The sequence below is a fragment of the Athene noctua genome, chromosome 6, assembly GCF_965140245.1.
Source record: "Athene noctua chromosome 6, bAthNoc1.hap1.1, whole genome shotgun sequence".
Classification (NCBI taxonomy): domain Eukaryota; kingdom Metazoa; phylum Chordata; class Aves; order Strigiformes; family Strigidae; genus Athene; species Athene noctua.
This window is the reverse complement of record NC_134042.1, coordinates 42223521-42239061: the sequence shown is the minus strand read 5'-3', so window position 1 is coordinate 42239061 and position 15541 is coordinate 42223521. Positions and strand designations below refer to the sequence as shown.

Here is a 15541-nt window from a genome sequence, read left to right as displayed (position 1 = left end):
GGGAACTGGGGGTGTTTAGCCTGGAGACGAAGAGGTTCAGGTATCGCTCTCTACAACTACCTGAAAGAAGGTTGTAGTGAGGTGAGTGTCAGTCTCTTCTCCTGAGTTAGAAGCAATAGGACAAGAGGAAATGGCCTCAAGTTGCACCAGAGGAGGTTTAGATTGGAAATTAGGAAAAATTTCTTCACCAAAATGGTTGTCAAGCATTGGAACTGGCTGACCAGGGACCTGGAGTCACCATCCCTGGCGGTATTTATAAAACATGTAGATGTGGTGCTTAGGGACATGGTTTAGATGGACTTGGCAGCACTAGGTTAATGACTGGACTTGATCTTGGAGATCCTTTCCAACCTAAATGATCCTGTAATTCTATGAGTTGGGCCCAACTTTTAGTCCTGAGCTGGATATTGCATGGGGAAGCTAGGTGGGGAAGCTAGGTTGGAAAGCATGCATCTCTGATAAGGAATAATCTTCCTTTTCAGTAACTTTTTTAAGCTAATTTTTACCTTAAATCTGCTAGAACCATTTGACTTCTACTTACTATGTTCCAAGAACATTATGTCATTAAAATGGTGTGCATTTACTACACTGACACATTCTTTGTGTTTTTTTAAAAATAATGTGCTCCGAAATGCACTTCCCCATCACTCCTGTAACTAGAGAAATTAATGGCAAAGAAAGAACAAAAGCTGAAAAACTACTTCAGCAAAGCACAACATGGGAAATGAAGGCAACAGTCATAGACCAGATCAGGCTGAGCCAAACTCTAGGATTGCCCTTCATACCAGACAAGATGCAAAGGCAATGGCATACACACTGAAAAGTTGTGCCCAAGCCAGGATGATTCACAGCAGATGGGTGGGTGCAGCAGTAAGCACCATGCTGAACTGTCCCTGCCTTTATCAGCTGGAGATGGTAGGTAATTTGAAGATTTCATTTAGGAACTCAACTGTTTCTTTTTTTCATCTCCTCCTTTCTACAGGGGCTAAGCTGCACACAGGCATCCCTGCACAATTACTCAAGCATCCTCACAGAAAATATTTTCCACAAAGCGGCTATAAAAGCTTTTCCCCAACAATTTTTCCAAACAAAAAGGTTAAGAAACAACCGACCCTTCCAGTAAACACTGCAGGAGGCTCCACCAAAGTAGCAGCAAATTCTTCCACCTATTGACTCAAGCAGTCCCCTGATTTCAACATTTTCTTTTCTTTCCCCTTTCATAATGATATGAATATGAAAATACACTTCCAGAAAATAAGCAAACCTTAGAATAAATGAAACAGCTGCTTCAAAAGCAAAGTGCACCAGAGGTGACACACTCAAGGCTGTTTCCCCATAAAAGCTCCATGAAGCCAGCTTTGTGTATTAGCCTGCTAGCTCAACCTTGACATGTTACCAAGGTGCTCAGAAAAATAACCTCCCTTGGGGAAAAAAAAAAAAAAAAACCAAAACAAAACACGTAAATATATATGTAAGTACAAATGCCCACTTCAGGGTCACTTGATTAAAATGAATTTTAAAATATATGCTGTTTTCAAAGCACTTCTCTAAACAGTCCTTTCTGTTCTCTCTTCCACCTATTATTAGATTATAGCATCCAGAGCTTGGATAAGAGGAAAATTGGTTTGCTCCTGACCTAAACAGCAAGTTATCTCCATCAAAGCATTACTCCCCTAACACAAAGATGGCTTTACCCCCAGAAAAACCTTGTGTGTCAAATCAGCTTTTTGAGACCACCTCTCTGAAGCAGAAAGATACTAAAATAGCTTCTCATAATGGATCAGATCCCAACTTAACAGGCCTCAAGGGTCATCTTCATTTTTACAGTGGAAGTGAGCTTTCAAGACAAAGGGGAGGGGGGAGAGAAAAGCAATTTGAGGGAGTCCCTCTTATTTTTTTGTGTATAAAAGCTGTTTTGCAGAGTAGAAACCCACTGATTTCAAATTTAGTTTCTCTGCTAAATCGATCTATAAGGGATGCCTACCAAAAATTGTAGCGTTAAAACGTGTCACACTCATTCATGATGCTGAGCCAGACTCTAAATTCGCTTGGAAATGAAGCAGAAATGCTCCTGAAAATACCAACAAGGACAAAGATTACTCAAATATATCCCTTCATAACAGCAAAAACTAAGTGCAGGCAGATCCCAGTTGCATGCACACACTTCTAAGTACGTAAAAGAAAGGTTTGGTGTTATACTATTTATTCTTCTTATAATTCTTGCCCTCCTGTGTTTCAGGACCAATCTGAAGTGACAGGTTTATATTCTCAGCTCTGAAGTTCATCCCCATACTCTTTGGGGATAAGCACTGCAGAAAAGGAGCCTACTACACAGCCAGCATGGTTCCTGCCTTAAGGATCTACTTAATTGCATCTTCCCTGGGTCTCTTTATCTAGTTCTCATACAAAAGGCATGCTCACCTGTAGAGAGAGCAATGTGCAGTGCAGGAAATCATCCAGATACAAGGGCCTGCAGTGAGGAGAGGATTCAAGAAAACACAGGAACCTGTAAATCTTAAAGTAACTTTGGCCTGTAACTAGGGAGCAAAGCAGCAATATCTGCACTGCACTCTAATGCTTTTATTTGCTTATGAAAATGAATTACTAGAATTATGTGCAATAACATTAATTTCAGGCCCACTCAGGATCACACCCTCTGTGGGCAGTTATTCAACACTATGGCCAGATTTCTGGTGGTCAGTTCCAACTGCAGCAGTACCAGCCACTATTAACACTTGTGCAAAGCAAAGGAACACATGATAGGGTATTCAGAGGAGAATGAATGAAGAAATGGAAGAATAAGACAAATCTGAAAGAATAAGAACAGGTCTTGGGGGAAAGAGAGAGCTAAAAGGAATAGCAATAGTGGGGGAGGGAGAAAGAACACAAAAAAGGAAAGAAAACAAATACAGCGATTCCAGAAAAGTCACCTCAAGCTCAGAGCATCTCTGCCCTGACCAATTTTAGACTTCTTTAAAGAGAGCTAAGATGGCACATCCATCCTGTGATGGGGGTGACCCTTCCTGCTAGAACATGGGACTTTTAGTAACTTTTTTCCCTTTTTGTGTATTTCTTCTTTAATGTCACAGAAAGATACAGAGTAAGAAAAAAAATTACAAGTGCAAATTATCAAGGATATAAGGATTTGTACATAGTTGTTCATACAGACATTGAATATTGGATAGAGCCTCCATTTTAATGAGGATTGATAGAAAACGAGGATAGGTTTGTATCTGAGTTCAATTTCTGCAAATAAAAATGAAAGATACACAAACATCACAATACTTTCACATTATTAACATTCTTGTCACTTCCTGAAGACAGCCTAAATCATGCAAACCACTGAAGTATCTCATTAAATTAACTGACTCTAATCTGGTGAGCTTTGTATACTGAGGGTTAAGACTCCACTGAACTTCCCAAATTCATGTTTCTGCAGGAACCAGGAGGTCAGCAGAATTGCTGAAGGAAACCCTATTAAAATCAAAAGTGTTTGAGAAAAGAAGATGGCATATACACCCTGGATATGACATTAAAAGATAAAGAATTTTTAAAATAAACAAATGAGCAAATAATTTGTAAAATCCATAGAAACAGCTGGCATAAGGTCAGAGGTCCATCCACCCAACACAAAAATGGTATAATTTTAACCTTAACTGGCAAGGCTGGGAGAGAGATTCATAGCAATTTTTTATATGTCAGCCTACACTGGAAGTCAGGGAAAGGAGAGGCTACAAAAGCAAACATCTGCAAGCTAGAATTAATTTGCTCCAGCTTTTAAGGGCAAACCCAGTGGATGGATGCCAAAGCATAAAAAAAAAAATCATACCACAGTTTTATGCCCACATAAAGAATTTTAAGGGAGACAAACTGCAAAAGAGCAGATTTCTGAACACAATGAGAGGGGGAAAAAGTACCCTATGTGGAGGACAGTGGCTATGTGGAGAACTCTGGGGCAAAACCCCATACAGTTTTAGAAACATGTGATGAGAACACTAGAGAACCACAGATCTATATAGTACACTCAAGTATCAGTAATATGTTGGACCAGACCTCTAGTCCTTGATATCTTTGACTCTTCTGAAACTAAAATCTAGATGCATGTTTAACAACACTGAAACATCTCAAACTGAGGGATGTACATCCTGGTTGGTACCAGCCCTTCCTCCTCCATTGCTACTGTCCACCCCTTTTCACACCTAAGAGTCACAAGGAGAGACCTTCTGCCCCATTGCCATGTGGCAGCTGCTGTTCCCATGCTGTGACCTTCTCTAGTAGTGCCAGTCCCACATACCCTCTTTGTGCAGACTTGTGATTTCCAGACTTATCCCCACATACTGAACCAGCTGGAGTTGAGCAGAACAAGACAAGGGAGTCACAGAAACCAAAATAATGGGTTCAGGACTGGTCAAGGTAGTGCAGAACATCAAGCATATGTCAATTCCAGAAAGCAAGTTTGGAAAAGTAAGACCAAAAAGCCGTGAAATCCAAATTTCAAAGCAACTCTCTGACAGCAAGACATGAATGTGAAACTGATGGCCAGAGGTAAGCTAGCAGTTTTGTCTAATACAGCCCATACGTTTTGGATATGCTTAATTGAATGCAGCTACAGCAAAGCCACATGTCAATGAACACAAAACTCCAAGACTAGTGAGGTAGGCATTGTCCCAGAAGAAATCACATCCAACTCTGAATTTGTAGAGAAAAGAGCTAGTGATAACAGAGAGAATGACACAATCCTACACAATTTTAGACAGAAACAGCCAGGAGACTGAGACAGTCAGGTCTCACATTGATTATTACACCTTAATCAAAAGGGATGAAAAGGCTATCAACTCTGAGACCAGAGAAAAGGGAAGGACCATCTCATACTTAACGAATCAGATATTTGAATTCTGTTTCTAAGACTATCATGGACCTCTGCTACATGCTTTAGACAATGAATACAAAAATTGCTATCTATCTATCTATCTATCTATCTATCTCAGAAAGTTGGTCATTCATCTTTCAGTGGAGTGAAGGATGACAAATACTCTACACAGTTTAATTTGGGGAAGACATGTAGACAGAGAAGACTCCACTAATTTCTAAGTAATGACTAGATTCCATGGCATTTTGGATGCTAAGGAAATTAAGACCCTGACCCAGCCAAGTATGTTAGCCCTGCATAACTGTAACATATGGTACCTCCTTTGAAATCAGTGGATGCGTAGTGTTCATGCACTTTATTAGCATTTGATATTATATAGTTGTCAAGTTTCAAGTCAGACAGAATGAGAAGGAAAAAATAGAAGGAATTAATTAAAAAGCTTCTAAAATTTTAGAATACATGTGCTCAAGCCCTTCTTAATAAAATAAACTCCGCCTTTATCTATCTGTATTTTGAGAAAGTGCTGGCACTATACTGGAATCCATTCTAAAAATGCTGGTCATATTCTGTGTTACACCAGTATCATAATCCCTAAATGAACAAGCAATTTGGTCTTTAGCAATAAATGTCATTATATCAAATTTGAACGGACACTAAATATTCCCTGGAAACGCACATCCTTCACAGGCATCGTGCAGCCAGGAAGTTAATTTTGTCCAATGTTCACAAAATGGCATATAACAACAGGTTAATTAAATAACTATGTTTAGACATCCACTATTCTGAATTAAGATTTCTCAGCAAGAAATTACAAAGAATTCACATTCAGTTGAATAAAGACCATTTTCCAATGAAATCACTTATTTTTCAACTACAGTGTAAATCAAATTACAAAAGTCCTAGTTCAGAGCCAATATTTTTCATGGATTTAATTGTAACTGACAGATATATAACCCTTGCTAAATTGGTTTACTGTGGGTAGTTCTTACAAGCCTTTCATATACTGCCAGTACCAATGGATGGCAAATTTATATGCAAAATTGCCATGCTAGCATAGGCCATCTAGCTCCCCTGGGAAAACCTAAAAAAAAAAAAAAAAAAAAATCACTTCTGTATTGTACTCTATTAAAGAAGAATTGATTTTCTACTCCCAGAAGACATGAAGAAAGCTATTTCATTTTTAAAGGTGAAAACAAAGTAGAAGAATTTATGTATTTATCTAATTTTTCCACGTTTTTGTTTAAGCAGTTCAAGGCACTTCAGCAGGGATGTATGTACCTTGGGTGATACAGGACTACATACATTGATAGAAGAGTACTTAGTATGATACATGATTTATATCAGAAATAACACTCCAGTCATTAGGAAACAAGCAGCAATAAAGATGACAAAATTAAGTACCTATTTGTTATCCGTCATCAAACCATCGTAAGAACCAGTGAATGGGACATACAGCACACTTAAGAAAACCCTGCAAGATCAGTAAATCATATTAGCAGCACCTTAGCTATGGCTTGGTAAAGCATAAATGAAAGTAAATGGCTAAAACACATAAATGGAGACCAGTATGTATATACCTGTCCAAGAAACATGTCTGACAATCCAGGTTCTCTTTAAATGCTCCACTTCAATTGTCTCACATAGGAGGATTCTGTCATTCTAACATAAAAAATTGACAGGATCCTTGGAAGAGACAAGCACTTAAAGCTGCTGTTGTAAGTGATGCAGTATTATGAAGAATGAGCTGAATAGAACCCCAGAAAAAACATTTTACATTAAAAAGGCTTCCTACCATGCTAAAGAAAAATAGCAAATTAGAATGCTACACACAGCCACTGTAAAAAGGATGTCTTTTTTAATACCACAATATGATAAATTATCTTAAGTAGCACATTAATGTCAGAAATTGAGCATAATCTAACTTCTTTCCAGTGACAATATTAAATGGCTTTCAGACGTCTTTCCTACTATTCTGACATTAAATTTAATAACACCCAGAGAGACCACAAAAATGATTCAGTTACAAGAATCATACTGTACTGGATCATTGCCTTTTAAGTAGGATTCAGCTAAATGATTTGGACTCTGATGTTTTTGGCACATTCAAGAGAAAGGTACGAAATTTGCTACATAACATTTATCAGTAATGAGAAAAATTCCTTTCAGTATCCAGTTTACATCGGTAGTGGTATTTTCCTTTGTGCATGAGAGTTTGATTATTGTCACTTATATGAAACACTGGTCCCAGGCAGACCTACAGTCCTAAATTTTTTATTTAAAAAAAAAAACAAAAACAAAACCAAAACAAAACATAAAACAAAGCAACTTTTCCTTGCTTGGTATTCCTGAATATTGACAATCCCTGAAAGCACCCATGAGAGTAACATCTGGCACTCTTAGTAAAAAAAAATAAGCAAAAGTCTCTAACAACAAATGTATTCAGCCATAAAATCCATATAGCAATTTCACCACAGCAGAACTGTATGATATGCATGGAGACAATGATGTGGGATTTAGAACAAATTTAGATCTTAGGCTCAAACAATCAATAATGGAGTTCAAGTGCAAGAACTGGCCATCTTCACATTCCTGCCTCCTCCAGCAGTTCTCACAATGCACATTTACTGCCTTTGCTATAGTCATGCAGCTTAAGAAAAGCCAGAATTCTAGTCTCTTGCCTTCCCTGTCCACCAAGCTCACAAGTTCAAGACAAGGCGCCACAACCAGTGACAGGACCTTTCCAATTCTACACACCACAGAAACACCCAAGATAGCCCTGATACTTCCTATGCTCAATTCAGTCAGTTCCTTAGATTGAACTGTCCCTTCACCCAGTTCAGAATAACTCTTATTCATGTGTTTAACTTTGAAACCAATGAAAATAACTTAAGGAATGGGGAAGCTCTCCACTGAATTGGTGCTTTGGCCAAAGTGAGTTTCTTTGGCAGGATAAGCCAACAGTCATGGCAGGGCAGCTTTGAAACTGCATATCAAATAAGGAAGGTAAAATTCCAGGTACCAATGTTAATTTGTTTGGTGAGGTCTTTTTTCCAAAGGCTTAGGCTTACTGGAGTCCAGGTCTATACCAAAACAACAGCAAAACACACCCTGCTGCTGCTGCATGCTGGGGTCTTAGAATTCAGCCCTTTCCTCGCTCAGCCACAGCAATAGCTCCCCTCTAAGAACGTAATTTAGAGATAAATACATGGGGGAGGAGGGGAAATCTTTACATTTCTTCAGTTATTACCATCCTCTATTAAAGTTCTTTAAAGATATTACCTCAAGGAAGAAGGACAATAGAGAAAAAAACCTCAATGAGTGACTTATTTAAGCATTATAAGCCTGAAGAGGAACATGTGTTTATATCACATACTGTTAGAGGCTCTGTAAAACTAAAGGTGCTTAATCTTCTTGCCTCTTGAACGGTCAAGAAAGTTTTTTTTTAGAAGCTCAGACTTATGATAACAAACGTAATGCTGTAGCTTCCATGATGGCTGGTAAAATAGGTTACGGTCATGCCTGATTTCCTTACATCTTATCGTTTGTGCACGTATAGTTAGAGCTTCTTTTCTTATGTACATTACCTTGTGTTAATCAATATGAAAGTTCATCTGCCTCTTTATCCACCTAGTAACTTCAGTGTCATAGCACCTTTTTCCAAGTCTTCACAATCAGTTTTAGCTTTGGCTGCTCTGAATATGCAGCTTCACCACCTCATCCAAACTATTTAGGAAGAAATCGAACATCATGGACCTCCATATGACACCACGGCAACCTTTGCTCCAGTGTGAAATCAGCCCTCTTGTTTCCTACCAGCTATTAAACCACTAGAGAATACATGACAGCTTCTGATTATTTTAAGAAACCTAGGTCAGGACATTTGTCAAAAGCTTTTTCAAGATTCAAATACACTCTACCAACCCAAGCAACCCTAATCAAATGCTCGCTGACTCTTCCACAGAATGCTAATGTATGTGTTCCACCTGTAAAAGGTTCATCAACTTATCCCTACTATATCACATTAATCCCTTTCTATCTTTATTATTTTTTCAACCACTTTGACTGATTGCCTAGTCCGAAAGTCAGCCTTACGAAACTATACTTCTAGATTCCCTCTGGAGCCCTTTTTTGCCTTTTGGCCACAAAGTGACATCGCATTTTCCACATTCTGTTCCTGTGTCTCTCACTGAATACCAGATAAAAGACAACCTTGAGCATCAGTGGTGGGAAAAAGTTTAAGAATTACCATTGCAGTGGAAATAGCCAATCATAGTGGTCATTGTAATGTTTCAACACGTACTTTGCTCTAAACTTTCAGCAGATTTACAAAATAAATGGGACTACCTAGAGTGTGTCATTACACATAATAATTAGTCGTTATACTATTCTGGCCTTACTCACAATAAATGGTATTTCCACACAGCTGACGTACCATTCACCTCTGCAGCTTTTCATAAAGGGAGCCACATTGTTCCCACTGAAGTATCTTGGGCACTTCATGGGTTTCAGTTTGTTACTCTATTTTTTATTCTCACACAATGTATATACTCCTCTCCTTAAATTTTATCTCTTCAGCCCCTTCACAGTACGAAAAGGCATGTTTCTCTATGGTATCCTGTTCTGCTCTGAAATAAACCATTTGACAAAGGAATTAAAACTTGTCAAGCTATCTGTGCTCAGAGAAATCACCCCCTTGAGGAGAATAAGGCCTGGTCCTCAATGGGTCATTCTCAGCTTAGTAAGGTGAAGTTAGGTGGGAATTAGGCAGCCCATCAGCACTGCTACATACAGCAGAAGTCAGCAAGGAACCAGTTCTCCATATCATAACGAACCATGAAAGACAAGCCAGAAGCAAGTGGGAGGTGAGGAAGGAAAAGGCTGCCCCAGCAGCTGCTTAACCCACTGTAACCACACAGTAATAATAGGGTGAGGGACACTGCTGACCTGGGACGATCACACAAACCAAGGAGAGCAACAACCACAGCCACAGATGCTGCAGTAGGAAAAAGTGACTCCAGAATCCATCACTGATTCTGTCCCCTCATACAAGAAAAAGCCAAGGAAAAAGATAACCAGGAGTGTAAAAAGGAGTAAAAAGCTGTTAGAAGAGGAAGGACTGAAGTTAACAGAGGACCATAGCACATCTGCCAGTGTTTGCTGATTGTTCTCTCAATTGCTATGATACTTAAAGCAGTGAGGAAGAAAGGTAATTACATTATTCCCATCATCCTCATAATGAGATACTAGCTGACTAAATCTTGATCAGCAGAAGCTGCTGAAGAGCAAATGATAATGAAGAACGTTACTGCACAGTGGGCTAAATGCTACCAAAAGCTGTACAGAGAAGGCATTGACATTGTACAGAGAAGGTGAAACTATGAGTGTTTAGTACCAAAAGAACACCTATATAGGACTGACACTTTTCTTTTGACTTCAAATTATAAGTATTAGAATACATGAGATTTCATTTGTGCTGACTCATCATTTTTACAAAAAGCTACATTGCTGGAGGGATTTTTTTATGGGCAAATACTGAAATTTATAAACTTGCAAAAGAAGAATGGGTTGAGACATTTAATAAGCATTGCATATTTTAAACTGTGGATCAGAGAAGATACCTAGTTACTTCATTTTTTGTGAAGCATTAAAACTAACAACTATCACACCCCATCACCATTCAGATGGTATAGATCTTAACCCAAGAACTAAAGGGCTGATTCAATTAGCAGAGATCTCTTAGCCTCTACAGCACAGCACAGGATTCTTCCAAACTGTGGTCAATAAATAGCCGGTGAGGAGGACACAGCTGGAACTCTGGGCCCAAACAAACAGTACCTTCAATAATGTTTCCAGCTGAGAGGCAAACAACAGAGATATTTGAGGGTCAACAGCAGCTTGTTGACCCATAAAGTCTGGAAATTCTTGGTGTAGTGTGCCAGGCAGAACAGAAATACCACCCACGTTGCCATCATGCTACACATAATATCCTTTGTTGGAGAAGTTCACAGAGCTGAGCAGCATAGTTGCTCAAGGTCCTGCCATGCTTCCGAGCATTCTGGTAGAGCTCTTCCCTTTGAAAGCCCTTTGCTGTGCTCGCTAATGAAGAAAGCAGGGAGACCACATGACCCCTACTCATATACTCTTCTGCCTTCTGGGATTATGCATTTGATCTTTATTAGACTTTGTTGATCTGTTTGATGACACCAGATAAACCAGAGTTTTCCACAAGGTACAAGTCATGCTGGTAAGCTCCACCGGCCACCTCAAAGCACAGGAAAAAGGCTGAAGCCTCTTAGCTACAAATAGCTGCAGGCGCACAAGCGTCATGACGTGCAAAGACAGTTTTACTGAGGTGCAGGCACAAGGAGATACAAGCATGCTTTAAAGGTCTTCCTAAGGCAAAGAGCCTCAGAAATGCCAGTCCCCATTATTCCTGGTGCCACTGCCAAGTGCTAAGCCTCACAGAGAAGAGGCAGGCACAACCAATAGGCTCTGGTAAAACACACACATAGAAATGGTGTTCCTCAGCACACCCTCCTCCACCTGGGAATCTCTAAATTGCTGTGCCAGGTTAGCAGTATTCTACCATTTAATACTACATCCTCTTTTCTAATACACTGGAAAACCAGAAGAAACCGCATTTTCATCTGTGAGTTTCCACCTGCTTAAAATAGCCCCGATTATTCCTTTGTTTTCCACTTAGCACAAACTCACTGTCTTAAGAAATACAAGGTATTCTCTGTGAGCAACAGTGTCAGCTATAGGTATTCAGGTTGACAATCTCTTCATGTTAATGCTGATTTGTATGGTTACTCAAGGTGCATATTTTAGCTCTCCTGTGCACATTACATATTTCAATTCTACCTTCAAACACTTATCTCTTGTAACCTATGTAAATAAGCTTTCAGACTCTGCTGTGTGGGTGATTAAACAGTTATAAATATGAATAAAGCTCTAAATAATTGGGTTGTATTTTAATTAATTTTAAATAAAATTAGCACAAATTCTACAGTTTGAAAGCTACTGTATTTCCTAAGCCGGAGAGACATCTATTTCTCCCCTGCTACTTCATTTCCATACTTCTGATTTACAATGACATGTGAAGCAGAGGGAAACAAAACATATTTCCTTAACCTCAGCAGACAGACAGCACCAGCATCAATGTCTGAGCCTTGCTGGCAACACAGACACTAGTTCTGCCAAAGGTGAAGCCTGTATGTGAAGCCTGTATTGGTTTTGGACCAATGATGTCAAAGAAATTTTGTCTCTCACTTTAAGAGAGGGAAGGACAAAACAACCTTTGCAATGTTGTTGTCAATGATGTTAACCAGCTTCAAGGAGGCTGACACTCTAGCACTGAATCTGCTCTGAGCCTGCCAACTCTTTCCAAAGAAAGTCAACAGGAGATAACAGCTCTCAGGCACAAATGCATGTGGCTATCTTTCTATATCAAGACCCTTCCCTTGAGCCTATCCAACTCTGTTCTGCACTGAAATCTTCCAGCCCTGTTAAAATTAATCTAGAAAACTATTTTTAAAAATTGAAATCCGAAGTTACCTTTCCAATGCCAGGGTTGTCCTTGATTTTAGACACAGCTCTCAGAAGGCATGGTGGTGCTGGGGGAGGACAGAGCTGCAGGATGCCACTAAAGTTAGTAGCATAAATAGAGAAGTCGTGTGTGTGTGGCAGGGGTGGATGGTATTTCTTTCTCTTCGAAGACAGGTTAAGCTTCTGTGCTGCTCTGTATAAAAGTAATAGCAAGAAAGGACAATGTTACTAGGTGTTAATGGGAATCTAGACCAGACAAACAGATGCTCATTGTCATCAGTACCTGCTTAACAAATCAAGTCATTGCGTTCTAATCCGATTTCATAAGGACAAACCATCAGGAGACTAACAGAAGGAAATACGGGTAGAAAAATTACTGGCAAAATAGTTAATTTCTCCCCCAACAGAGTTTCAATTATAATCTAACTCTCCCCTCTTCCTCCCAACAGCTTGACAGCTGAGTCCTAAAATGCTAAAATCTCACTGACGTAATAAAAGTGAAAATAATCCCCTTGTCACTGGAAGGACCAGATGGACTTTGCTGGTGATAACATTATGAAAGTGGTTCTTTGTACCCTACAAGTTACTCAAGGCACAGGATAACACTCCAAGTCAGCTGTGCTCAAGATCCTCTCTTGCTGGCTGCACTGAAAATCCTTAGATAACAGAGTATTTCCTTCAAGACAGATTGGTTTTTCCTCCTCAATTCCATTATTTCGCATTAAAAGGGAAAGCTATTAAAAAGACATGCTTTAATGTTCTGAATGATAATGATCCTTCTTTTGAAATGCAGAATTTCAAAACATAAAAGATGAAGAAGAAGAAAAAATTAAAAGGTACAATTAAAATTGTAACATTCTTCCTTGTGTAGAAGAATTGGAACATAATCAGTTTTTCTGCTATTCCCCACCAGCAACACCAAACAGTATAGCAAGAAACAAAACCAGAAACTCCAGTCTTCATCAAAACCCACGGGGGGGAATAAAAAAAAAAATCACCCTGCAGAGTTAAGTAGAACAAATACCCGTGTTAATGAGCACACACTGGGCAACTGGGGGTGGCAGTGAGGGTGAAATATCAGCTCTGTCAAAGCCAAGGAGAGCTTTGCCACCTGAATAAGACATGTGCGATCTGACCCCAAGACTGTCAGTAGATAGCCCACCCTCAGATATGTATTGTAAAAGCATCCAACATGCTATCTTTCAGCATTACTTTGAATGGCTGTTAAGCCAGCAAAAATGCAAAGCGTTACACTGCCAGCATCTGTGGGCAACCTGAGACTGTACTACTGATGCCAACAGGTCTTATGTGGACAAATAACTATTATAGTCCACGCTTGTAATATAAAGGCTTGCCACTTTGGACAAGTTAATTTACAAATACGTGATGACAAAAAGTCTCTTTATACAATGGCTAGTTTATATTTTTATCATGCTTTTCAGCCCAGAATCTCCAAATACTTTTCAGCGAGATCAAACTGGCACTAGCATCTGTAAAGTATTATAAGCAACAGACATATGGAGAAACTAAGGCAGTGCTTTGCTGTCTTACCTAATTCAGGGTCAATCTAGACTCCTAACCTTGCCACAAATCTAGTCATCAGGCAGCCTCATGCTGAGTCAGTTTAGTAAGCTGATCAGAGAAGGAAAATCTCCCTTTGCTTATATTTATGGTAGGTTAGAAGCAAAAATGAACACATGAACACTGAGAGCAGGAGGGCTGCACAGTTTCTTCCAGCACCACCACTGGCTTCAAATGAATTACAGTACAAAGAACTGGTTGTGTCTGAGGAGCAAAATTACTTACTTGGGTCAAGATCAGACAGCCAGTCAGTACAAGGGGCAGGACTCTCAATACAGATCTCCAAAATTTCCAGTCCTACACTCTATATTCCCAAACTCGTTTGTTAAACTCCTGAACCTTTTTACTTCATCAGCTTCTAGAGATGCAGACCCCCTATGTGCTTCCTTCTCCCTGTACAAATGCTGCAGTATTTGGGAAGACAAAGACTCGTGTGATGAAAAAAATAAGGCTCTAGTTCCAAACTCAGAGGGAGCCAGAAGCCACTGTCTTGTGAGGCACAAGTTGGACTTTTGCTCCTGAGGAAAGAATCAGCTTTTGACTCCTGCTGCATCCTGAAACCAGCAGGAACTGGATCCCACAGCAAAGTAAAACACTGCAAGCACGGGTTTATACGGAACGTCAAGGATTTGGTGGCAATGAGAACTGATTTAACTGCCTAAATCTCAAATCCCCTTGCTAATACTTCATTCAGTATAAAAACATATGCCTGAAATAGGACACCAGGCAAACAGTTGCACAACTTCACTATGGTTGCAGCTGCACATTAAAACCATAATGCCTCCTAAATTATATGCAGCTTTATTGTGCAGAAAAGAGTCTCTACCTGTTGGAACTGTCATTGTGGAACTCAAGACAGTCATTACCCTCTATCTTTAAGTACCAATTAAAAATTGTGATTATTACTTAATCATCTTGTTGATTAATACGAAAGATAATGGTTATCTCCTTGTTTACATGCTATGATCTCCCTTGTTGAAATGATAAAAACCTCCTCAAGAGAATGTCTTCAAAGTGCAATCAAGATATACTTTAAATCCTGATGAAATAGTTATTCCTTCAATAGATCTGGCTGAAGGAACTCCTCTGAGAAACATATGTGAAAGAGAATGATATACAAAGGACAAATTTACTTAGGAATTGTGTATTCAAGCATCTATCTAAGCACTAACACTCAAGAAATAAATGCACCCCAAAAGGCCAAGCTAAGCAAAGTATGTAAACAAATAAACAGAAAATTCAGCCTTTTAAAAGTATAGCATCTCTTAAAATAGCTGAGTAACACAGTTTTGGACCATTTCAAAAAGCTTATCTAAGATACCAAATCCATTACTAGTTGTCTTATCTTCCTCACCAAGACAGAACAACTTTCAGAATGATTCACTTCCAACAGTATTCACACACTTTCTGCATCTTCACTGTTCAAAGGACAGTGCCATATGCTAGCTAAAGCAATTAACTACTATAGTGCTGATAAATCCTCTTCCTATGAGTCTAGAGTGCCACGATTTTACTAAGAAATTTGGCAAGGGGACTGCTGAT

At 39.2% G+C, this 15541-nt stretch overlaps 1 protein-coding gene across 1 annotated transcript in view; it reads right to left on the bottom strand.

Annotated features, from left to right (window-relative positions):
- The window catches only part of KIF26A (kinesin family member 26A), a 102810-nt gene that overhangs the window by 18945 nt on the left and 68324 nt on the right, over positions 1 to 15541 (bottom strand). The window contains exon 5 of the mRNA XM_074908771.1: positions 12428 to 12611. Within this exon, the coding sequence (XP_074764872.1) occupies positions 12428 to 12611 (184 nt within the window). The remainder of the gene's footprint in view (positions 1 to 12427; positions 12612 to 15541) is intronic.